The sequence below is a fragment of the Onychomys torridus genome, chromosome 18 (assembly GCF_903995425.1).
Source record: "Onychomys torridus chromosome 18, mOncTor1.1, whole genome shotgun sequence".
Lineage (NCBI taxonomy): Eukaryota > Metazoa > Chordata > Mammalia > Rodentia > Cricetidae > Onychomys > Onychomys torridus.
In genome coordinates, this window is record NC_050460.1 from 45,277,699 (window position 1) to 45,301,411 (window position 23,713).

Genomic DNA, 23,713 nt, shown 5'->3' on the forward strand with positions numbered 1-23,713 from the left:
ATCCTTAAAACATCCATTGGAGTCCAACACTCTTACCTGCTGGTGTGATCTGACATCACCAAAATTCACTTTCTTCCCCAAGTCTAGAATCACCGAGTTCTTGGTCTCTCGGATGTAATCGTCACTCACTGCTTGAGGAGCCTTCGTGGTTTTCTTCATCAGACCCTGGGGCGGCCTGTAAAAGAAATCCCCACCCCTGTGAAATGACCAGCCAGTGTATTAGGGTCCACAGGTCAGAGAGGGTAAAAGGACAACCTGACCTCAGCACTCAGGGGATTAAATGCTGTATGCAGAGGCATTTTATTTTATTGCTTAATTTTATTATTTTGAGACAAGAATTCATGTAGCCCAGGCTAGCCTTGAACTAGCTATGTAGTCAAGGATGACCTTGAACTTCTGATCCTCTCACCTTTGCCTCTCAGTGTTAGGATTACAGGTGTGCAAAGCACAGTTTATAAGATACTGGGCACAGAATCTAAGGTTTTATTCAAGCTAGGCAAGTGCTCTACCAAATCAACTGCATATTTTTAATTGCCAGGCATGATGGCACACGCCTTTAATCCCAGCACTCCAGAGGCAGGTGGATCTCTGAGTTCCAAGATAGCCTGGTCTACAGAGTGAGTTCCAAGATAGCCAGGGCTACACGGAAAAACCCTGTCTCAAAAAACAAAATTTGCTGGGCAGCGGTGGCACACGCCTTTAATCCTAGCACTCAGAAGGCAAAGCCAGGTGGATCTGTGTGAGTTTGAGGCCAGCCTGGTTTACAGAGAGAGAGATCAAGGCAAGGACGGGCACCAAAGCTACACAGAGAAACCCTGTCTCGAAAACAACAACAAAAAACACAAAACAAAATTTGACCAAAAAATAAATAAAGAAAGGGAGGAAGGAAGGAAGGAAGGAAGGGAGGGAGGGAGGAAGGAAGGAAGGAAGGAAGAAAGAAAGAAAAGAATGCCCCTTGTCCTGAGGCATTCAATATCTTTTTTTGGGGGGGGGGTGTTTTTGTTTTGTTTTTTGAGACAGGGTTTCTCTGTGTAGTTTTGGTGCCTGTCCTGGATCTTGCTCTTTAGACCAGGCTGGCCTCAAACTCACAGAGATCCGCCTGGTTCTGCCTCCCGAGTGCTGGGATTAAAGGATTGCACCACCACTGCCCAGCTCAATACCCATTTTGTATCTATTTGATAAGCTTTTTTCAGAATCCATTCACTAAGAGTCCTGACTCAGACCAGGCTACTCTGTGCTTGTGCCCCTGTTAACTGGCATCTCCAAACCTTCAAGACGCTTACCCGGACGGTGCACTTTTAGGCAGCCCCATGGCATTGGTGGGTGGAATGGATGGGAGAGAAGGCAGAACCGAGCTGAGGAAAGCCACTGGGTTCTGAATCCGACCGGTGGGAGAGACAGGAGTTGGGGACACACAGTGAGGCTGAAACTGGTTTCCACTGGGGATGGGATACGGGAGCAGCGGCGGTGGAGGTGCTGGCTCTGCTGGGCCTGGAGGAGCTGCCTCACTCTGGATGGAGAGCCCTCCCGGAGATCTGCCTTGCACAGAGGGGTGAGGCAGTAACAGGCTTTCTTTGCTGACTGTCCTCTGAATTGTTTGAGGAGTATTACTCAAGGTGAACACTGGGGAACTGGATGGGGACCCAGCGGCCGTGGAAGTGTTTGAAGTGGGGAGGAAATGCTTCGGCCGGGCCAAGTTGAAGGTCTGTGGTGCAGGACCCTTGATCTGCTTGCTGGAAATGGTCACTGCGGGGGGAGCCGAGTTCAAGATGCTGAAATTGAAAGGAGACTCCTTGGGTGATGACGGAGATGCAGTTTGCAGTTGCTGCTGTTCCAACAACACTTGGTTATGAAGCTGTTGTAGCTGAGAGGAATCTCTGCATGAAAAACAGCAGGGAGAGAGGAGAGACACAGGACCATCAGCCTTACCCTTCAGAAAGCCGCCCGCCACCGTCCTGGGGACCGAGCTCAGTTGGGAGAGCACTTACCTAGCATGTGCAGAACTCTGGGTTCAGTTCCCAGCACTGAATAAACCAGGCATCATGGTACCCACACACCTATAATCCCAGCACTCACAAGGTAAGAGGCATAGGGGTGAGGGGTGAGGGGTGAGGGACTATGCTCAGCTACACAGTGAGTTTGTGGCCAGCCTGGGCTACAGCTGGCTGTTTTAGATTGGGAGTGAGGCACGGAGGGAGTAAGAGACAATGACAAAGAGAGACAGAGAGGGCCAAAGTGGCAAGACATCACCTAGTAAATGAGCTGCTAGTTTGTCCCTCTTGTTAAGGAAATCCCAAGTATTCTGTCCTTTGTGCCCCGACACTACAGCTGTGCAACAGGGAATGTTTATGTATTGAAAAAGAAAAGAAAAAGAGACAGTTTACTCCTGTTGCTACTGTTTAAAGTTACAGTGGCGGCTCTCAGCTTGGACAGAAGGCATCTGGCTGCACACCGTGGTAATATTTTGTTTGTGCTCTAACAAATAAAGCTTGCCTGGAGATCAGTGTGCGGAGCTAGCCACTAGTTAACCATAGAGGCCAGGCAGTGGTGGCACACACCTTTAATCCCAGCACTTGGGAGGAGGAAACAGGAAATGATATGGCTGGGCGGAGAGAGGAAGTGATAAGGTGGGGTGGAAAGAGGAGTTCGGCCCTTCTGGTCTGATGATTCAGCCTAGGTAAGAAGTATCTCTAGTGGCTGGCTCCTTTACTTCTCTGATCTTTCAGCTTTCACCCTGATATCTGACTCCAGGTTTTTATTATTAAGACCAATTAGAATGCATGCTACAGCACACAGGTGTGAGTTATTGTAAGCACTGAATTCTCCAAAAGAATATCTCCCACTCCACCTGTGATGGGGGTAGAATCTAGGCCTTGGTGCATGCTAAGCAAGTGCTCTACCACTGGGCTATACTTTTAGCCCTCCTTCAAAGCCAGTCTTAAGGAAGAATCCAAGTATGTCTGAATGCTTCCCATCCTCTCCAGGCAAGACTTTGGGTTTTTGGTATTTTTGTTTGTTTGCTTGTTTATTGTTTTTTTGAGACAGCGTTTCTCTGTATAGCCCTGGATGTGCTGGAACTCACTCTGTAGACCAGGCTGACCTCTAACTCACCAAGATCTGACAGGCAAGGCTTTGTGCGTAAGATGGTCCTATGTTCCTATTCAGTCAAAGCGGTCTTTCTCCAACCCTTTTTCAGCATTATGATTATTACAGAGGTTAATTTTCACTCTCCAAAGTGTCCTACTGTGATGCTGTGTGTGATGGGACATTCCTTAATCCTAGCACTTGAGTGTTAGATGAAGGAGGATCAGGAGTTGAAGGCCAGCCTCAGCTTTGTATCGTTTCCTGCCAGTCCAGGCCACGTGACATTGTTTAAAAAACAAAAACCAAAACTGTTGGGGAGTATTATTTTAAGATGTGTTACTTTTGTTTATGTTGCAAAATTTTGTTTAATTCTGTGAAGCCGTGTTACTGTGCCTGATGGTCTAATAAAGAACTGGATAGCCAATATTGAGGCAGGAGAAAGGATGGTCGGGCTAGCAGGCAAAAAGAATTAATAGAAGGATGGGGCTGGAGAGATAGCTCAAGTGATTAAGAGCACTGGCTGTTCTTCCGGTGGACCGGAGTTCAATTCCCAGCACCCACATGGTAGCTCACAACTGTCTGCAACTCCAGTTCCAGGGGATCTTGACACCTTTGCACATAATTTTTTTAAATTTATTTAACTTTACTTTAATAGAAGGAGAAATCTGGGAGAGGAGAGATCTAGGAGCGAGAGAAGGAGGAGGACATCAGGGCCAGCCACCCAGCTATACAATCAGCAATGGAGTAAGAAAGACAGGTATACAGAAATAGAGAAAGGTAAAAGCCCAGAGGCAAAAGATAAACATGTTAATTTAAAGTTAAGGAAAGCTGGCTAGAAATAAGCTTGTTCATCTCTCTCTTTCTCTCTCTCTCTCTCTCTCTCTCTCTCTCTCTCTCGGTTTTTTCGAGACAGGGTTTCTCTGTAACTTTGAAGGCTGTCCTAGAACTTGCTTTGTAGACCAGGCTGGCCTCAAACTCACAGAGATCCACCTGCCTCTGCCTCCCGAGTGCTGGGATTACAGGTGTGCGCCACCACTGCCAGGCCAGCCTCTCTCTTATATAGTTCCTGGCTGGCCTTGAAATCATTTATGTAGGACAAGCTAGCCTCGAACATGTAGAGATCCACTTCTCTGCCCACTAGGCACTAGGGTTTAAAGACATGTGCCACTATGCTCAGATTTTTTCATTTCTTCATCATTGAAAGATTAAACAATTAAACAAGAAATATGGCTGGAGAGATGGTTCAGTAGGTAAAGACACACATTGCTAGACCTGATGACCTGCATTTTATACCTAGGATCCTTGTGTCTGAAGGAGAGACCAGACTCCTTGGAAGCTGTTCCCTGATCTCCACAGGCATGCCATGGCACATGCATGTTCACACTTATATACACAAATACACATATACAAATAATAAATAATCGTATTAAAATTAAGAAGCAGAAATATCTTTGCTGCATTTTCCTCAGCAAAGAATAAACCAGTTTCTACTGGTGCTGGCTTTCTTGTGATACGAAAATGCAAAATCTTAACTTTTAAATTTTGTTTTTTTGGTCTGGTTTTTGAGACAGGGTTTCTCTGTGTAGCTTTGGAGCCTGTCCTGGGACTTACTCCGTAGAGCAAGCTGGCCTCGAACTCACGGAGATCCGCCTACCTCTGCCTCTCCAGTGCTAGGATTAAAAGCATGCACCACCACCACCCAGCTACTTTTTAATTTTTTGAGACAGGGTCTCCTATGCGCCCCTAGCTAACCTGGAGCTCTCAATCCCCTGCCTCAGTCCCCTGTGTGCTGAGATTACAAGTGTGCTGGCATCATAGCCTGTGGATTTTGAATTTTTGAGATTAAAGTATTAGTCAAAATACAAGCCTGGGTATCAAGTCTGAAGGTGGCTTTAGCAACAGTTTTGGATACTGTGTGCCACTGACAACTCTCCCTGGCCCTGAAGGACATCTGCGATGGACCCCGTCCCAACAACCCACTCAGTGGCCTTCTCTCGGTGGCCTAAATTCACGTGGGAGAAGCTGGCAAATCTCTTAGCACTCTCTCACCCTGCCAGTTGTTAAAATGTTTCCTCAGCTGATCAGAACAACTAATTCTGAGCAGATGGACACCGCTTGACCAGTCCTCCCAGCTAGAGACTGTAAAACAACCTGGCTGACTGAGGCACCAACGCTCAGGGAGCTAACTGGACTAGGAAGGGGTCTAAACACTGTGATAGTTAAATATAGGTCGGCTGTTGTTCAGTTTTAGCCAGCCTCAGAACCTGGTTAAAACACAGACTTCCAAGTTACCCAGAGTTTCTGACCCCACGGGGGGGGGGGAGGCGAGAGCAATGCTGGGTGACTCTCGTATGCATACCACTGCGTGAAAGATAGACTTGTCTAGTACTGGGGAAGTCCTAGGTTCAATTCCCAGCACCCCATAAAAACTGGGTGTCATTGTGCACACCTGCAATCCCAGCAGGAAGGAAGAAGTAGAGGCGGAAGACTCCGAAGGTCATCCTGGGCTACATAGTCAATTTAAAGCCAGCCTTGGCTACAGGAGACCCTGTCTCAAAATAATAGCAACAAAAAGACACATTTGTCCCCAAAGCATGGGCTTTCTAGTTTATCCTGGCTTTTGTCTGACAGTTGGCTCCGTTTTAAATGTTTGTTTGTTTGTTTATTATTTCATTATTTCCTGGACACGGAGGGATGAAGAATGGCAACTCAGGTTCTGTCTCTTAAGTCTGGGTCAGTGGCTTCCAAACCGCTGTATGTTAAAATCATCTGTGGAGACTGCCTCAATCAAGCCGGAAGGCATCGATCGATCGATAGATTGTGATTGTTGTTAATTCAGAAGCACTGGGGCTGGAGAGGTGGCTCAACAGGGTTAAGAGCACTGGCTGCTCTTCCCGAGGACCAGGTTCCATTCCCAGCACCCACATGGCAGCTCACAACTGTCCTTTAACCCCAGTTCCAGGGGCTCTGACACCCTCACACAGAACATATACAGGCAAAATGCCAGTGTACATTAAATAAATAAATAAATCTTAAAAAAAAAATTGTATCCAAGCTGCTGTTTCAAAGGAAGAATCATCTTGGCTGTGGGAGACAGTACTGAAAAATGCCAGCCCCCCTTTCTGCAGCAATTTAAAGATGAACATTATCTTTATTTTCCACATGAATGGCTAACTGATGGAATAAGAAAGGAACAGAAACACCTGCATCGGGCAGAATGAGCCTGCGTTTTAATTCACAGTCTATGCGGTGAAAACCAAGCAGGTTAAAACTAGTATGAGAAATCCCAACAAGAGAGAAATGATAACTGAGGCCCTGGCCTTGGGATTTATATGGATTGACAATTACACAGTGCATATACCGTATCAAATGCCACACAATTACACAGTGCATATACTGTATCAAAGTGCCACACAATTACACAGTGCATATACTGTATCAAAATGCCACACAATTACACAGTGCATATACTGTATCAAAGTGCCACACAATTACACAGTGCATATACTGTATCAAAATGCCACACAATTACACAGTGCATATACTGTATCAAAGTGCCACACAATTACACAGTGCATATACTGTATCAAAATGCCACACAATTACACAGTGCATATACTGTATCAAAGTGCCACACAATTACACAGTGCATATACTGTATCAAAGTGCCACACAATTACACAGTGCATATACTGTATCAAAGTGCCACACAATTACACAGTGCATATACTGTATCAAAGTGCCACACAACACCCGGTAACTGTACAATTACTGTGTGTCAATTAAAACAAAACAAAACAAAACAAAACACTAGGGGCCTGAAGAGTTGGCTCAGCAGTTAAGATCACTGGCTATTCTTCCAGAGGTTCAATTCCCAGCACCCAACTGGCAGCTCACAACCGTCTGTAACTCCAGTTCCAGGGTATTCCACACCCGCTTCCCACTTCTGTGGGCACTGCACATACATAGTGCACATATATACATGCAGGCAAAATACCTATACACGTTAAGTGAAATCTTTTTTTAAGTTAGTAAGAAAAGGTTGTAGGTTTGTGAGTTCACAGAGGGTGTGTATGTGTGTGCATATGCATGTATATTAATACCTATACTAATACAAACATATAAATACAATTAAGAGGAAACTTTAAAAGGCAAGGAATACTAAATGAATATATAGTGAGGAGAATTAGATTTTTAGAGGGTGTCACTCACTGCAAAACTACTTTTCTTAATTGGAAGTCTCATATGACTGACATTACTGTCTACTTAATACTTTGCTTAGTAAGGAAGCTGATTTTTTTTTTTCTTTTTTTCTTTTCTTTTTTTTTTTTTGGTCATTGGGTTGAATTTCTTTGAGACAGGGTCTCATAGGGCCCAGGCTGGCTTTGAACTTGCCATATAGCTGAGGACAACCTGACCTCTTGATCCTCCTCCTCCTCCTCCTCCTCCTCCTCCTTCTCTCTCTCTTTCTATTTAGCTGAGGAAGGAACCCAGGGCCTTGCGCTTGCTAGGCAAGCACTCTACCACTGAGCTAAATTCCCAACCCCATGCTTCTACCCTCTACCTCTCCTGTGGTAAGATCACAGGTATCTGCTACTGTCTCTGCCTAAGAACATGCTTTTTGTTTGGGTTGGGTTGGGTTTTTTCATGGTTGCAATGTGTGTAACTGAAGACTACATTTCCCAGTCTCCTTTGCAGCTAGCACACCAGGTGACTCAATCCTAGTCAAAGAGATAAAATCAGAAGAATTTGGGTGAGACCTCTAAGAAGGCACTTAAAAGAGGCTTCTAACATCAAGACTGTGACTCCTGCCCATGTGCTCTTTCTGCTCTTGGAATGACCATCCATGCAATGGCTAGACCAAGAGACATCTTCACCATGAGAGGTCCCAGCAAGAAAGCACATGCTGGTGACGGCAGAGGGGATGAAGGAGACTAGATACTAACGTCAGAACAACCCCACAGGCTTCCCTTTATTTGAGGGGAAAAAAAAAGTCTTATGCATTTAACATCTGTTATTTTAGGTTTTCAGTAATAATAGGCTCCACATAATCTTAAATGACCCACCCTGACACAGTCCCTGGATGAGAAAACCCCCTACAGAGAGAAGGCAGGTCCTAAGGGGGTTGTTTGGTTGACCCATCTCCAAATTCCCTTCTCTGAGAAGCATACCCAACCAAAAAGACAAAAAACAGAGTGGAAAACCAGAGTTCCAAGTGAGACCTTTATATGGATGCCAGGGCATATGCTCCTCCCCACAAATTAAAAAAAAATGTAATTTTTTGTTGTTTTTGCTTTTTTTGTTTATTTGTTTCCAGACAAGGTTCCTCTGTGTAGCAATACTAGCTGTCCTGGATCTCATTTTGTAGCCCAGGCTGGCCTTCAACTTATAGAGATCCACTTGCCTCTGCCTCCTGAGTGCTGGGATTAAAGGTGTGTAGCACCATGCCTGGCTAATGTAATATTTTTTTAAAGTTTAAAAAACAAGGAAGATGGGCTGAAGAGATGGTGGTTTCTCAGCGGTTAAGAGCACTGAGAAAACAGAAAGCTGGTGAAGACGTAATCGAACAAGGGGGCCGGGTTCCAGCCCCAGCAAGCAGCAGAACTTGGCAGCTTTGGCTGCGTGGTTCTGGCTTTAGAGTCAAGGACGCAAGAAAGGGGCTGTGGAATCTCCCTCCATGACTAAGGAAATCTACTGAGGCAGGGTGAGGACCAAAGTAATAATGTGAATGGCGCCTGGTGGGATCTCCCCATCACCATAGAAGGACAAAGTGCAGGACCTGTTTGTTGCTGAAGGTTTGCTCACTGTCATTAAAGGTTGATAGGATTGGGCTGGAGAGATGGCTCAGAGGTTAAGAGCACTGACTGCTCTTCCAGAGGTCCTGAGTTCAATTCCCAGCACCCACATGGAGGCTCACAACCATCTGTAATGAGATCTGGTGCCCTCTTCTGTATACATAATAAGTAAATCTTAAAAAAAAAAAAAAAAAGGATGACAGAATTATAAATACAGTTTCTATCACTATCTGTAACGCACGGTACCACTAGCTGCAATACATGTGGATGAAACACAGCATGCTAAGGTCACGCCCTGTACTTGCTTGGCTCAGGAGCACTGAACATGCGCCGTGGCTCTGACAAGACTTCTTGCATTGCATCATGCCGCCATACTCATACAGATGGTGCTGGGTCGTACTCGGCGTTAGCAAAGAACTCTCAGCATCTACTGAAGAGCGTCCAGTGACTGCCCAAGCTCCAGTGGATGCGGAGACACACGAGGACAGAAGAAGAGGCTGTCGAGATGATTAGGTGCAAGAAAGAGCATGCTCTTCTGGGAGGAGTCCAGAACTCTACCATTAAAAAGACGGGAGCTGGCTTGGGGATTTAGCTCAGTGGTAGAGCACTTGCCTAGCAAGCGCAAGGCCCTGGGTTCGATCCCCAGCTCAAAAAAAAATGTCCTGAATTGAGGTGCCATGTTGCTTGGGTAGAATGTTAGTAACGAGGACGGCCATGGGGGGGGGGGGGCGCATTCATTCGCGGTGATGTGAAGATGCACATTCGGCATTGCGCTCGATGCATGCTTTCCCACTTGGAATTGTGTTTTTCAGCTCTATCTTTTGCCTGGTTTGGTCTGAGCCAAGGTCTCATGTAGCCCAGGCTGGCCTCAGACTCCCTGTGAAGTTGACCTTGAATTTTAGATCCTCTTGGCTCCACCCGCTAAGTGTTCACAGATGTGCCCTACTTCACCTACTGCAGTGCTGGGGCCCAAACCCTGGACCTCCTGCATCCTTGGCAAGCACTCTAACAACCAAGCACAGCCCCAGCCCAACTCTACTATTAACATTTTAAAATTTAATTTAGTGTGTGTGTGCGCGCGCGGTCAAGCTCCCAAGCACTCCCAGTTATCTATTCCATTTTTACTTACAGTTTGGGTTTGGCCAGGACGGGAGGAGGTTCTTTGACAGGCGAGGACGGCTCTGGGATTCTGGCTTCCTGTCCGTTGAACCTCTCGGGGAAGGAGTCAGGTCTGGCCTGGCTGGGGTTGGCTACTCCACTCCGGGAGGAAGCCTCATTCTCCGCGTCATCTTCAGGCAGGTTGAAGTGCACCCGGAGCCCAATCCTGGAGCTGGAACGGGGCTCATTATGGTTCACCAGGACCCCTTCGAGTTTGGGTTTAGGGGGTTGTTCCTCAGAACGAGGCTCTGGGTTGGGTGGGGAGGGCCGTTGCTCAGTCACAGCCAGGTTAGTGGTTGAGTTGGCTGAGTGAAGAGCCCCATTGTCGCTGATGTCTTCATTTCCTGAAAGGACAATTAGAGACCTTGAGCTGGAGACCACCAACAGGACTGAGCTGGAACTGTCACCTTGAGCTGGGGTGTGCATACAAGTAGGAAAACATCAGTCCACGGAAAGGAGCATACAGGAAAATGCTTGCCCAAACCAGGCCAACTCTGGAGCATTCAAGAATGGTGAGGATGTGGAGGAAAGTGAATTGAGATTCGAAGTGTGAGGAATACATGCTTAGTTTATTCAAGGATGTGGGCTTGATTCTCTGAATCCCTACCTCTGGAAGCTAAGGATTGTGTGTTTTGTTTTGCTTCAAGACAGGGTTTTTCTGTGAGGTCCTGGTTGTCCTGGAACTCACTCTGTAGACCAGGCTACAGAGTCTCAAACTCACAGAGATTTGTCTGCCTCTTCCTCTGCCTTCTGAGTGCTGGGATTAAAGGCATGTGCTACCACACTTGGCTATGTGTGTGTGTGTGTGTGTGTGTGTGTGTGTGTGTGTGTAAGCCAAAGGACAACTCCAGGTATTCCTGGTCACTGAGTTGCAGAGATCCCCCACTTTGGCCCTAGCACAAGGATTACAAACATAGGCTACCATCCCTGACTTTTGTATGTTGACTCAGGGCACTGAACTCAGGTCCTCAAGTTTGTGAAGCAAGTGCTTTGCCTACTGAATTATCTTCCAGCCCCTTGAAGTACTCTTAAGAACTTGAAAAGTTTATATAAAGCCAGGCAGCCACTTTCTCGGGAAGTGTGGAATGCCAGCAGGCCCCTGAGGAGGCTGTCTGTGGCTGTAAGTGGAATAAGAACTGGAAAACTGGACATTGTCCATAAACTTTTTTGGACATGGGGGGTTTCATGTATCCTAGGCTGGCCTTGAACTCACTCTGTTGCCAATAACCTTGAATTCCTGGTCCTCCTGTCTTCATGTCCCCAGTGCAGGGATTACAGGTGTGCACCCTTAGGCCTGGTTTAGGCCATGCTGGAGAAGGAACCCAGAGCATCATGCATGCTAGGCAAGCGCTTTACTAGCTGAACTATAATCTCCAGCCACAAGAACATTTTTCACTTTATTGTTGTTATTATTTTATTTTTGTGGATGTGTGTGTATACAGTCATACAGGCATGCCAAGGCAGGAGGGTAGAGGTCAGAGGACAACTTGCTGGAATCAGTGTTCTTCCGCTGTGTGGGTCTCAGGGACTGAACTGAGTTAGTCAGGCTTGGTGGGAGGTACCTTTAGTTGCCGAGCAGTCTTCTTACCCCCATTCCCCCCAACAATTTTCTTAATAATTAAAAATTTTCCAGGATACTTTTTATGTGTGAATGCTTTGCTTGTATGTATGTGTATGCACCACATGTATGCAGTACCCTTGGAGGCCAGAAGAGGGTGGTAGATAGCCTGGAACTTGTGAGTGTTGGATATTGAACCATGGTCCTCTGGAAGACTAGCCAGTGCTCTTAACCGCTGAGTCATTTCTCCAGGCCCCAATTTAAATCTTTTTTTTTTTTTTCCAGCCAGTCTTACATGCATTGATTGCCTTTCCACATCAGGCCTTGACTGCATACTTGCCACAGTGAGTAATTTAAATCTTTATGATTCATATGTGAATCTGGAAGAAAAGATGACTCTGGGCCAGGCCGTGGTGGTGCACACCTTTAGTATCAGCAATGGGGGGACAGAGGGGGCCAGCCTGGACTACAGACTACAGAGCAAGTTCCAGGACAGCCAAGGCTCCACAAAGAAACCCTGTCTCAAAACAAACAAACAAAAGGACACTGAAGTTCACACTCACATCTCACTGCTGGGGAGCACTCACCTCTCACGTCCAGCCGGGCAATGCTGGACACTGTGCCATATTTGTTACTGGCAGTGCAGGTGAAGCATCCAGAATCTTCCGAAAACACCTCAGCAATGACTAAGGTGCAGATCTCCTCTGTATGCCAGTAAGACAGGAAAGTTAATGACTTAAGCACAGGGACAGCACGGGGAGACTAAATGACACCAAATGACGCTTCTATCAATGTTGACGTAAGGAGTTGATTTAATTAATTCTTTGAAGACAGCTGCACCTGATAACTATTTGATCAGATTGACCCGTGAGGAGGCTGAAAGTGTCCCAAGACGTCAAATCAACAGCTCATGAGGGTTTTGTGATAATATGTTGCATATAACACCAGGGAACCCTCTAACAATTGAGCTACATTCTCCAAAGGTGCAGCATAGGCTTGCCTCAAACTCCCAATTTCTTATTCTCTTCAGCAGCTGCCTACTAGGCGGAGTCAAGACCAGTGGTTACACATAATGCACATTCTGTTTCTACTGTCCATCCCGATGACAATTAGACTAACAATAAACTTGTCAAGAGTCACACACACACACACACACACACACAAACAAATTAGCGGGGTCAAAGGAAAAGGAAGTGTGTGTAAAACAGAAAAACTAATGAAATACTTTTTCAAACCCCAGTCTCTCATTATTTTCATGGGGAAATTTCACAGTGAGATAATTTTAAACAAAGGCCACAGTTTAAAATTGGGCAGAAGGGCTTGGGGTGGTGTCTGTCTCAGTGGGGAAAGCTCATGCCTAACATGCATGAGGTCCTGGGTTTGATCCCCAGCAGCACAAAAAATTGGACAGTGTATGAATGCTTTGTGGAAGCAATTAGCTGATAGAAAAACAGAAATTCCAGATGAGAGGAGATCAAAGTGAATCTCCCTTTGTAACAGCATAGTCATTCCCATGGATTAGCCTGATACAGGACATGAAGTCTTGAGAATGGCAATACAGTAATTCTCAGACGTGACTAGAACCTAAAATTAATACCGTTAGATACTCTGAAAACCAGAGAAGAGCAGGGTCATTAAAACAAAATTACTAAAGCAGTGGTATTAGGGGAAGCTTGGCATCTCAGTACTTCATGATGACTGAGTTAGGTCAACTAGAACCTTCTAGAACAGTGGTTGCAATTTGGGGGTCAAATGACCCTTTTACAGGGGTCACCTAAGACCATCAGAAAACACAAATATTTACATTATGATTCATAACAGTAGCAAAATTACAGTTATGAAGTAGCAATGAAAATACTTTTATGGTTGGGGGGGTCACCACAACATGAGGAACTGTATTAAAGGGTCACAGCATTAGGAAGGATGAGAACCACTGTTGTAGAAGAAATTCCCAGGAGGCCAGAGCAAACAATACTGGTTAGTCCTTAGAAGAAAGAACCCTTGTCTTTATTATGTGCCTATGGTCTAGGGTAGGTGTGCAGTATGGATGTTCTGTGCTTACTTCTGGAATATCTGTGTTGTCTGAAGAGAATTGCAATAACGTTGCCAACGATCTCCTCACCCAGAGTTACAAATACAGCCCGAGGGCTCTGGTGTGTCAATGATTAGTGTTTTTCTACAGGCAAATGCTTCATGACTCTCGCTTCTGTTTCCGCATTCACCAAAACCAAACCAAGAAACAGCACACACATTTCATCTCTATAAATTTCTTTCTTTCTTTACTTTATTTTGATTGCTTCTGGGGATCAAACCCATGGCTTTGAGTAAGCCAGATGAGTGTTCTCAGTTACTGATATTCCCAGGCTCTCGTCCATTAAGTTTGAGACACAAAGGCTGTGGGATTGGAACTGGCATCAATGAAGTTCCAAGCCCAGTTTTGAGGAGGGCATGAAATGAGTGGGAGCACTTGTCAAAGGGAAAGTATCCCCAGGAAAACGTAAAAGAATTAACTATATTCGTATCAGATATTAAATTGATATGCAAATTTGAACACGCTCCCTTCCTCCCCCCCTTCAACAATAACAGCTTTGGATCTTTCTAGAGTTTTTAATTTTCATCTTTTCTTGACCATTTTAACCATTTTAGAACAATTGCAACATATGTGCATCTCAAACCACTCATCACATATTAATAAGTTAGAGTTGGGGCGATCTTTACCTGGCTCTGCCATGGATCGGGGTTCTAAAGGGAGAAAAAAAAAAACAAAAGGTTGTGAGCATCTACTTTATTGGAGAGCTGTATTTCCATCCAAAGCTCCCTGCAGAGTCTCAGGGTCTTGTGGTGTGATAAGGACAATCTGTCAAGGTTACGTAGTGACCCGAGTACCAGTGACCTCAGTAAGGTCACAGAGGGGCAGCTGGAGAGCTGCTACACGATGCTTCATTTTACAGCACACCTGGATCCACACAGTGAACATAAGCTTCAGGCCCCCAGACAAGGAGGAATGCCAAAGGGAGCTGGGATTCAGAAGGACTAGCATCTATGTATCGATCTATGTATCTATGTATCTATCCATGTATCTATATCTATCTATCTACCTATCTATGTATCTGTCTATGTTTCTATGTATCTATCTAGTATGTATGTATGTATGTATGTATGTATGTATGTATGTATGTATCATCTATCTATCTATCTATCTATCTATCTATCTATCACGACACTCAGGAGGAGGTCAGAGGACAATGTACAGGAATCTGCTCTTTCCTTCCATCCTGTGGATCCCAGGATCAAACTCAGGTCTTAAGGCTTTTTATCTGCTGACCATCTCACGGGCCCATGACTTATACTAGTTTTGTTTTTGTTTTTGTTTTTGTTTTTTTCTGAGACAGGGTTTCTCTGTAGCTTTGGAACCTGTCCTGGACTAGCTCTGTAGCCCAGGCTGGCCTCGAACTCACAGAGATCCACCTGCCTCTGCCTCCCGAGTGCTGGGATTACAGGTGTGTGCCACCACCGCCTGGTGACTTATACTAATTTTAAAGGTAACAAAACTTGTATATAGTTTAGTGGTAGAGCTCTTGCCTGGCACACAGAAGGTCCTGGGTTCAACCCTTACTACTGCAAGAAAGAAAAAAAATTGTAATGATGGCTGACACAATGGCTCAGTGGGTAAAAGCACTTGTCGTCAAGGCTGGTCACCTGAGTTCAGTCCACAGGACACACATGGTGAAAGTGGAGAACTACTCCTGACAATCGTCCTCTGACCTCACAGGTGTGCTGTAGTATGTATATCCACACACACACAGATGCACGTACAATAAATAAGTGTAAGATTTAAAATAACAAAAGTAAGAAAACTTTATTAATATGGAAAGATGTCTATGAACTTTTGTGTAAAAAAAATCAATTATAGTCAGGCATGGTGGAACATGCTTTTAGTACCATCACTTGGGAGGCAGAGGCAGGAGAATCTCTGTAAGTTCAAGCTCAGCCTGGTCTACATAATTCCAGGTTGGCCAGAGCTACAGTGAGACCCTGTCTCAAAAAGCAAAATCAATTATAGCTGGGTGATGGTGGCGCACACCTGTAATTCCAGCGCTCGGGAGGCAGAGGCAGGTGGATCTCTGTGAGTTCGAGGCCAGCCTGGTCTACAGAGCAAGATCCAGGACAGGCTCCAAAGCTACATAGAAACCCTGTCTCAAAAAAAAAAAAAAAATCAATTACAAAATATATATTTGACTCATTTTTTTAAATTAAAAATATGTATGGAGAAAACTTGGAGAATATATACCAATATAGTAATACAATTTATTCTTAGGAGATTAATTTTTAAAGTGATTTTTATGTTTAAAAAATTTAAAAGGATCTTTTATGTGTGTGGGTGTTTTGCCTGTAGGTATGTCTGTGTGCATTGTGTTTGCAGTACCCACAGAGGCCAGAAGAAGGCGTAACATGCCCTGGAACTGGAGTTACAGACAGTTGTAAGCCTCCCCATGGAATTGAACCCAGGTCCTCTGGACATGCTGAGGCATGTCTCCATCCCCTTTATGTTAGCTTTCTACTATCTATTTAATTTGTTGTTAAAAAAAAAATAGAAAAACAAACCTATATGAAACACTTGTTTAAAAATGTAAGACCATCAGGAAAGCATCCACTCACTCTTCTGTAAGATCCTGAAGTCCGGAGAATCCTCTATTAAGGTCCCTTCTCTGTACCACTCGACTTTCGGGGACGGGGCTCCTTTTACTCTGCACTCGAAGACCACCAGCTGCCCCTCAGAGGCTGACAGGTTCTGCAGCATCTGGGACAAGAGGAGTACGTTATCACCTATGTGCTTGGGGACTGTATTCTACTGCTGGATTTTAGGGACACCGTCTCCACCCCGGATTCTTTCCACATTTCCGACAGCTTCAACTCAGTGAGTATACACAGAGTCTAGTTTGAAAGACAGCACCATCCAACCCTTCCAGGACTCTTTCTTCATTATTTCTTGCATTTACCTCCATTTAAGTGCTAATCAAATTTATTAAGTATAGGTCAAACATTGAGTAAAGATTTTTTTTTTAGTAATTTCTATTTTCATTTGTTAGTTTTCTTTCTTTTTCTTTTGTCTTTCACTCCTTTAATTTTTTTTTTAACAGTTCTTGTCTAAACAAAACTAATAATATTTTGTGCCTTGCCCTGACACATTTATAACCCTTTTCTAGTGATTTGGACTGCATAGACACACACATCCCTGCAAACAGTTATGGTAATGCCTAACACAAAAAACGATTAGCCTCCTTAAAAATATTACAAAGTGGGGTGATTTTGGTCACCTGCACTGTTTTGTAAATGACAAGGTCTTGTCCCAAAGTCAAAAGGTAGAACTCTGGCCTGACTGAGCACAGCAGTGACTGCCAGGGGGCACTGTAGTTCAACATCAGTATTTTGTTCTTTATGTGGTGCCAAATTTGCTGAAATCATTCGTGACCTGAATAACACTGAGTGGTTTATGAATTAGTAAAAGTGCTATTGGATTGAAAAATCGAATTATCCCTCATTTCCCCAGTACATCTTATAAGGACAAGATAGAAGGCAGGCAACATCCATGTGCTGAATGCAAAGTCCCTCTCCCTGACCTCTGCAGAAAAATCTGTGCTAAAATGTCGACTTTGGTGCCTATTGAAAACGGTAGTGTCAGTTCAACATCTCTCTGGAATTAATATGTAATGGAGTTTTCATTACTTCTGAGGTAAACAAGTTAGAAAACCAAGTCAACAGCCCCCAGTAAAAATAGTGGTGGGAAAACAAACAAAAAACAAGAAAAAAACACAGGTGTGGCAGTGCACACCTTTAATCCCAGCACTCAGGAGACAGAGGCAGGCAGATCTCTGTGAGTTCGAGGACAGCCAGGACTGTTACACAAAGAAATCCTCTTGTCTTGAAAAACAAAAAACAAACAAACAAAAAATGGTGGTGGCAGAGGGATTGTGTCAATGGTGTTTGGCACTTTTGTAAAATGGATATATGGAGAATGAAGTTCTAACATGGTTTGTGGTTCAGTTCATTTGCTAAAATAGTTCTCAGCAGGGGTCTTCGAAACACTCTTGCAGAAGGACTGTCTAGAAGGGCTGTTCAGCCAAGACTCCCATAATGCCACAGTGTAGAGAGCAGGCCTGCTAATGCCTAGGGTAGGAAATGGAAGTGTCAACACTCAGGAGGAAGATAACCAAGGGTAAGCTTACAAGCCACTTAGGAAAAGTTGTTAAAAGTCAGTCATTATTCTGCACATTGTGGAGTTGTTTGTTTGTTTTTTCTTGAAGTTTATTGCATTTTTAGTTTCTGTGTTTAGAGGCTCATGAGTATCATGGCACACATGTAGGGATCAGAAGACCACTTGCAGGGGCTGGCCTTTTCCTCCACCATGTAGGACCTGAGGGTCAAACATAGGCCATCAGGCTTGGAGACAAACACCTTTGCCTACAGAGGCATCTTTTTCTTTTCTTTTTTGATACTATATTTTAATTATGTTAATGTGGGGGGGTGGAGTGGCCTCTGAGGCACCACAGCCCCTGGAGCTGTAGTCACAAGCTGTTGGGAGATGCCTGATGCAGTCCTCTGAATCTGGGTCCTCTGGAGAGCCCTAACTGCTCAGGCGTTCAGCCCCCACAGCTGAAGACAGCCTGCTGGTTTTGCTTTTGGTTTTTCAGATAAAGTGGCCTGAAGCTGGTTGTATAGCTGAGGCTGACCTTGAACTCTTGATCCTCTGCCTCCATCTCCTCGGGCTGGGGTTAGAGGCATGTACCACTATGCCCAGAACATCTGTGATCTTTTATAAGGAGATGGCACGTGTGAGTGAGCCCCCATACATTCAGATTAGTTAAGCCATTAGGACGCAGTGCAGAGGACACTTCATGTATCACAGCCGTAGATCTTAGGTGTCTTCTAATGGTGTGGTACTGATTTTGGATTAAAATGTGTCTCCCCCTGCCCTTTCCTGGATGGAGATGGAAGAGGAGGGGATTTGGGGGTGGGAGCAGGGAAGGGGTTTGGGGAAGGGACTGGGAGGAGAGGAGGAGTCCGGGGAGGCTGAGGCCAAGATGTAAATAAGTAGATAAATTTAAAAAAATGTGTCTTCCCAAACGTTCACACATTGGAAGCTTGTTCCCCAGTTTAACAGTGTTAAGAAGCAATGGGACTTTATTTCATTTTCAAAAAAGTTGTTATGTATGGTGTTGGCCTGAATATATGTCTGCCTAGTGCTCAGGGAGGCCAGAGGATAGTATTGGATCTCCTGGAAACTCCATTTCCAGGAGATTATGGAATGATTATGAACTGCCATGTGGGTGCTGGGAATTGAACCCAGGTCCTCTGGAAGAACAGCAAGTGCTCTTAACCACTGAGACATCTCTCCAGCTCTCTCCTTTCTCCTTTTAAAATCCTGCCTCCTGTCTGGATGCATGATTCTCTCTCCTCTCTCTCTTTCCCACCATTATGTTACCATCCTCCTCAATATCTTCACCAGAGCTAAGTCTATACCATTGTTATATCTCTGGAACCCCCAAACTGTAAGATAAATACACCTCTCTCCTGTGTAAAGGACCCAGTCTTTGGCAGTTTGTTATAGTAATGAAACACAGGCAAATACACAGATGGTGCCCATGCTAATATTCTGATCCCGCCCCTTGGCGCCACCCTGCATCCTGAAATAAAAGTCTCTTTAAAGGAAAAACTCTGCCCATTTCTCTTCTCCTCCTCTCCCTCTGCTCCCACGAGGTGTAGACACCTTGACCCCCTTCTCCTCTCTCTCTCTCTCTCTCTCTCTTATAATTAACTTTCCACGCGGATGTAGCGTCTGGGTTATGCATGTCCACCCACCACCCTGCTGCCATGCTCACCAGCCCATCTGCCCAGCATACTTCCCTGTACTCGTGGATACCCACGGGGGTCCCCTAACAGCCCAGACTTTGATCATGTTCATCTTACTTCATTAAAGGTGAAGAGGAAAAACCAACTCAACTGAGGAAGGCTGAGTTAATCTTTACTGGAAATTATGGATCTGAACTAAAGTCGCTACAGTCAAAAGTCCACAGCCTCCTGAGGTAAGTGTCCAAAGTACAAATCTACCATATTTGCCATCATACAGATTATCTTTGAGTTCATTCATTACAGACCCGACAGACTAGAAAGGCTCCATGACCAGTCAGCACAGGGGCTCATTGTTTCTGTTCTTCCTGAAGCTTCTAGAAATAGAAGTATTTGCCACGGAATAAATCCGACCACGTGCCTGCTTTGCTCCTGCCCTGTGTCAGGGATTACAAACGTGGGTTCCTGCTTAGAGGTTCTTGGCCGGCAGACACAATGTAACGATACCTTCCAAAGTAGCATGTCCCTTGTTTGTTAAAATACATGATCAGTTAGGAGAACTTGTTCTTGCAGAGGACCTGGGTTTGATTCCCAGCATCCACATGATGGCTCACAACTGTCTGTAACTCCAGTTCTAGGGGATCTGATGCCCTCTTCAGGCCTCCTTGGACACCAGGCATGCATGGGATACATATACCTATATGCAGACAAAACACTCATCCACATAAAATACATAAATATTTTAAGAATAGCTCCAAGGTTCATTTTGTAACTATTTCTTTTTACTCCACATGTTCCTGCACCTTTGGGCATGACACAAGTGTGTGTGTACAGGGCCTTAGGCTGGAGTTGGCCCAGAAAGGTTTTCTGATATAGACCAATGGGAGATGGTGAGATGGCTCAGCAGGTAAAGGGCCTTGCTACCAAGTCTGAGGATCTGAGTTCAATCCCAGGACTTTCATGATAGAAGGAAAAACTGATTCCCACAAGTTCACAAGTTGTCCTGTGACCTCCACACTTGGGCTGTGACGTGTACAACACACACACACACACACACACACACACACACACACACACTGAAAAAAAAAGGAACAAAGAACTAGACAGAAGGCCCTTTGTCACTCTGTACTTCTGTCACCACAGGTACAGGAGGCAAAGGTGAGTCTCTGGATTTGGTGGGTTGGGAAGAGGGACCCTGAAGTCCTCAGAAATCTGGATCTGGCCACTGGCCCAGTTATTTCGGGGTTTCCTGCCTCTGCTGTTATATAACGTAGCGCTCTTCAAATTCTCACTTCCCCTGCCCCCTTACACTCTTCAAATTACTGCTGAAGCAGCCAGAACCTGGCCTGCCACAGCCTTGAAAACTCGCCAGGGCAGCTGCCATTGAGTGGGAGGCGACAGGAGCAAGCTTCTAATTTGGTCACCCCCCCGCCCCTCCACACTCCAGAAGTGTGAGTGCTGTTCTCTTGGTAAGCCCAGGGAAGTGTTTTTGATGTTGTCAAGAGGAGGAAGGGTGGTCTCGCACCACACACAGACTGTTTCAAAACATAGGAAGGTTGGTGAGATGGCTCAATGGGGAAGGGCGTTCGTCCTCAACACTGACCACCCCAGTTCCATCCCTGGCACGTAACATGGTCGAGGGACAGAACCGACGCCTGTAACTTGCCTCTAACCTCATGCATATATTGTACACACCCCAACCCCCAATAAATGAATACATCTAAAAAAAAATTTAAAAGAAACCAAACATAGGAGGTGGGCTAAGGATGTAACTCAGCTGGTCGAGAGGTTGCCCAGCAGGCACAAAGCCCTGGGTTGGATTGCCAACACTGCATAAACCAAGTGTGGTCACAAATACCTGTGGCCCTGGCATTCAGGAGGACCAAGAGTTCAGAGTCAAACACTGCTACTTAGAGAGTTTGAGGTCAACCTGGGCTACATGAGGCTCTGTCTAAAACAACAACAGAAAGGGAGCCAGGGATGTAGCTCGGGGGGCAGAGCACTTGCCTAGCATTCTCAAGCACACACTCACCACAAGAAGAGGAAAGGCCCAGGCACCCTCTGTGAGTAAACCCATACAGAACCCCACAGTCCGCTCTGAACTCTGTCCCCATGTGGCCGGGCAAGTCTCCTTTCCCTCAAACCTTCACTAAAAGGAAGGTCACCCAAGAAGGGAAAAAGGAGTTAAAGAAAACCCTCCGGTCAGTGCTTTTGAAAACTACTTGGTGTAGCTGGCAAAGAAGTCACAGGAGCTGGCCAGAAGTCCCTAAAGAGATAAACAGAGACAGAATAACCTGGACAGACATATGCAAATCACCTGCTCTCATTGCTCGGTGGTGAAATACCATCCTTGGTAACTGTGACTCAGAAATTCGCTAATGACACCAGCAGTGACTGTGACCTCAATCCTGCCCTCACTGACGGGGACTAACGCAAGCACGCTGCGGCTGATAAATCTCTCTGGAATCTGAACCCCAACCTATCCTGGTGCCCTGGACAATCCCATTTATGGAGGCAAGAGCCCACACTCAGAGGGCAGAGGAAGCCTCCTCACAGTTTGTGTCTGTGTACCAAGAGCTGGTTTCCCACCAGCAGGCTAATATTTTTATAGATTTCACCATATCTGATGGTCAAATTCATTTTCCCATTTTTAATTTGTCAAAAGCATATGTATCTGCCAACCAGAATATATAATGAGAGAGAGGCACTCACAGTCACCTCAGGAAAGCAGTTAAAATGGATGCTTTGATTGACCTTGGGAATTAAATATAAAGAATATTAAAGGGTCCTATCTGACTGACTCTCTCTCTCTCCTCCTCCTCTTTCTCCTCCTGTGTTGAGGGCTAAACTCAGGGCCTTGCACTTTCTAGATAAATACCTAACCACTGAACTACACTCTGAAACCCTACTTTAAAAAAAAAGAAAGAAAGAAAGCTTTGAACTTAGTTTTTGAGAGAGGGTCTTTCTATGTAGCCCAGGCTATCCTTGAACAGCCTCTTTCTGTCTCAGCCTCCTGATTGTTAGGATTATAGGCAAGCATCAATGTGCCAGACTTCACCTTTTACACTTCTATCTGCACATTACATGTACCTTTCAGGGTGATTGGGAAAAACCTAAAATACAAACAGCTTTACCTGTGAGGAATGTACAAGGCATGTGCTCTGGGTCATAAGAATCTTTGCACACTTAAGATCTGGAACTTAGTGGTGGTGGGTGCCGAGAATGGGCAGAAAGGAGACTATTGGGACTGCCAGGGTATTTGGTGGTTCAGCTACCTTTTGAGTCGGCACTGTCTCTAACCTGTGATGAATGGACATGGCAAATGCTTTATTTCTGTGTCACTTTTATGCTGTCTCTTAAGGCTAGATGGCTTAGCAGTGTCAACAAGAGATGACAAAAATAGGTCTGTTAACTGTAGCACACACACACACACACACACACACACACAGTGCATCCACAATTTCTCTTCATAGTCTTGTATCTACTAAATCATAACATGGTATTTTCCCACTTTCAGTCACTTACAACAGTAAGGCTGAAACACCAGAGGCAGATTTATTAAATGAATCTAAAAAATAAAGAAGTATCTTATTCACATAAGGAAATGTGCCTAATCGACATGGAAATGGGTAGACAGGGATTAATCTAGACTCCGTGATGGATTTTGGGAAGCCATCTTGGATGATCTCATCCAATATGGCGGATCTCCTCTTGTGGGACAGTTGTGAAGCTAGCAAGAGTATTAGTACTGCTGGAAAAGACCACACTCGCCATTCCTCCTGGAAATTCGGGTACCTTATCTTGGGGCATCTGGAGATTTGGGGTGAGATGATTCTTTGGGCGTGGGGAGAGTGGCGGGGAGGCTAGCACCCTGCACACTGTATGTACTGTGCTTAACCACATTTCCAAATGCCATTAGCACAGCCCTCTCATGTGACAACCAAAAGTGTTTCCAGACATTACCAATGACCCTCAGAGAGCAAAATCAACCACAATTAACATCCATGTCTCAAGCCATATTTTTTATAGAATAAAAATCTCTTGGGGCTTACATTTGCTATTCATACGAAGAAGAATATCATGAAGACACATTTGATCTTTATAATAGAAAAGAAAAAAACGAGTGTGACTTATTTTTTCACCTTTGAGCTCACTCTCTTGGGCAACAGTGTGTGCTGCACATAGAAAGAATCATAGTCGTGGGAAAACTTTGTTTCTGCTCCTCATTCTACCATTAACCAGTCCTGCGATGTTGGCTGAATTTTGGTTT

At 45.0% G+C, this 23,713-nt stretch overlaps 1 protein-coding gene across 2 annotated transcripts in view; it reads right to left on the reverse strand.

The window, feature by feature from the left end:
* Mypn (myopalladin) overlaps window positions 1-23,713 on the reverse strand; it is an 86,745-nt gene that overhangs the window by 19,796 nt on the left and 43,236 nt on the right. The window contains exons 7-12 of one of the 2 annotated variants that reach the window (XM_036168185.1): window positions 16,255-16,396; window positions 14,314-14,337; window positions 12,183-12,299; window positions 10,009-10,381; window positions 1,284-1,877; window positions 37-175 (exon numbers count right to left, since the gene is read on the reverse strand). In XM_036168185.1, the coding sequence (XP_036024078.1) occupies window positions 37-175; window positions 1,284-1,877; window positions 10,009-10,381; window positions 12,183-12,299; window positions 14,314-14,337; window positions 16,255-16,396 (1,389 nt within the window). The remainder of the gene's footprint in view (window positions 1-36; window positions 176-1,283; window positions 1,878-10,008; window positions 10,382-12,182; window positions 12,300-14,313; window positions 14,338-16,254; window positions 16,397-23,713) is intronic. The other variant, XM_036168186.1, reaches the window with a different exon arrangement.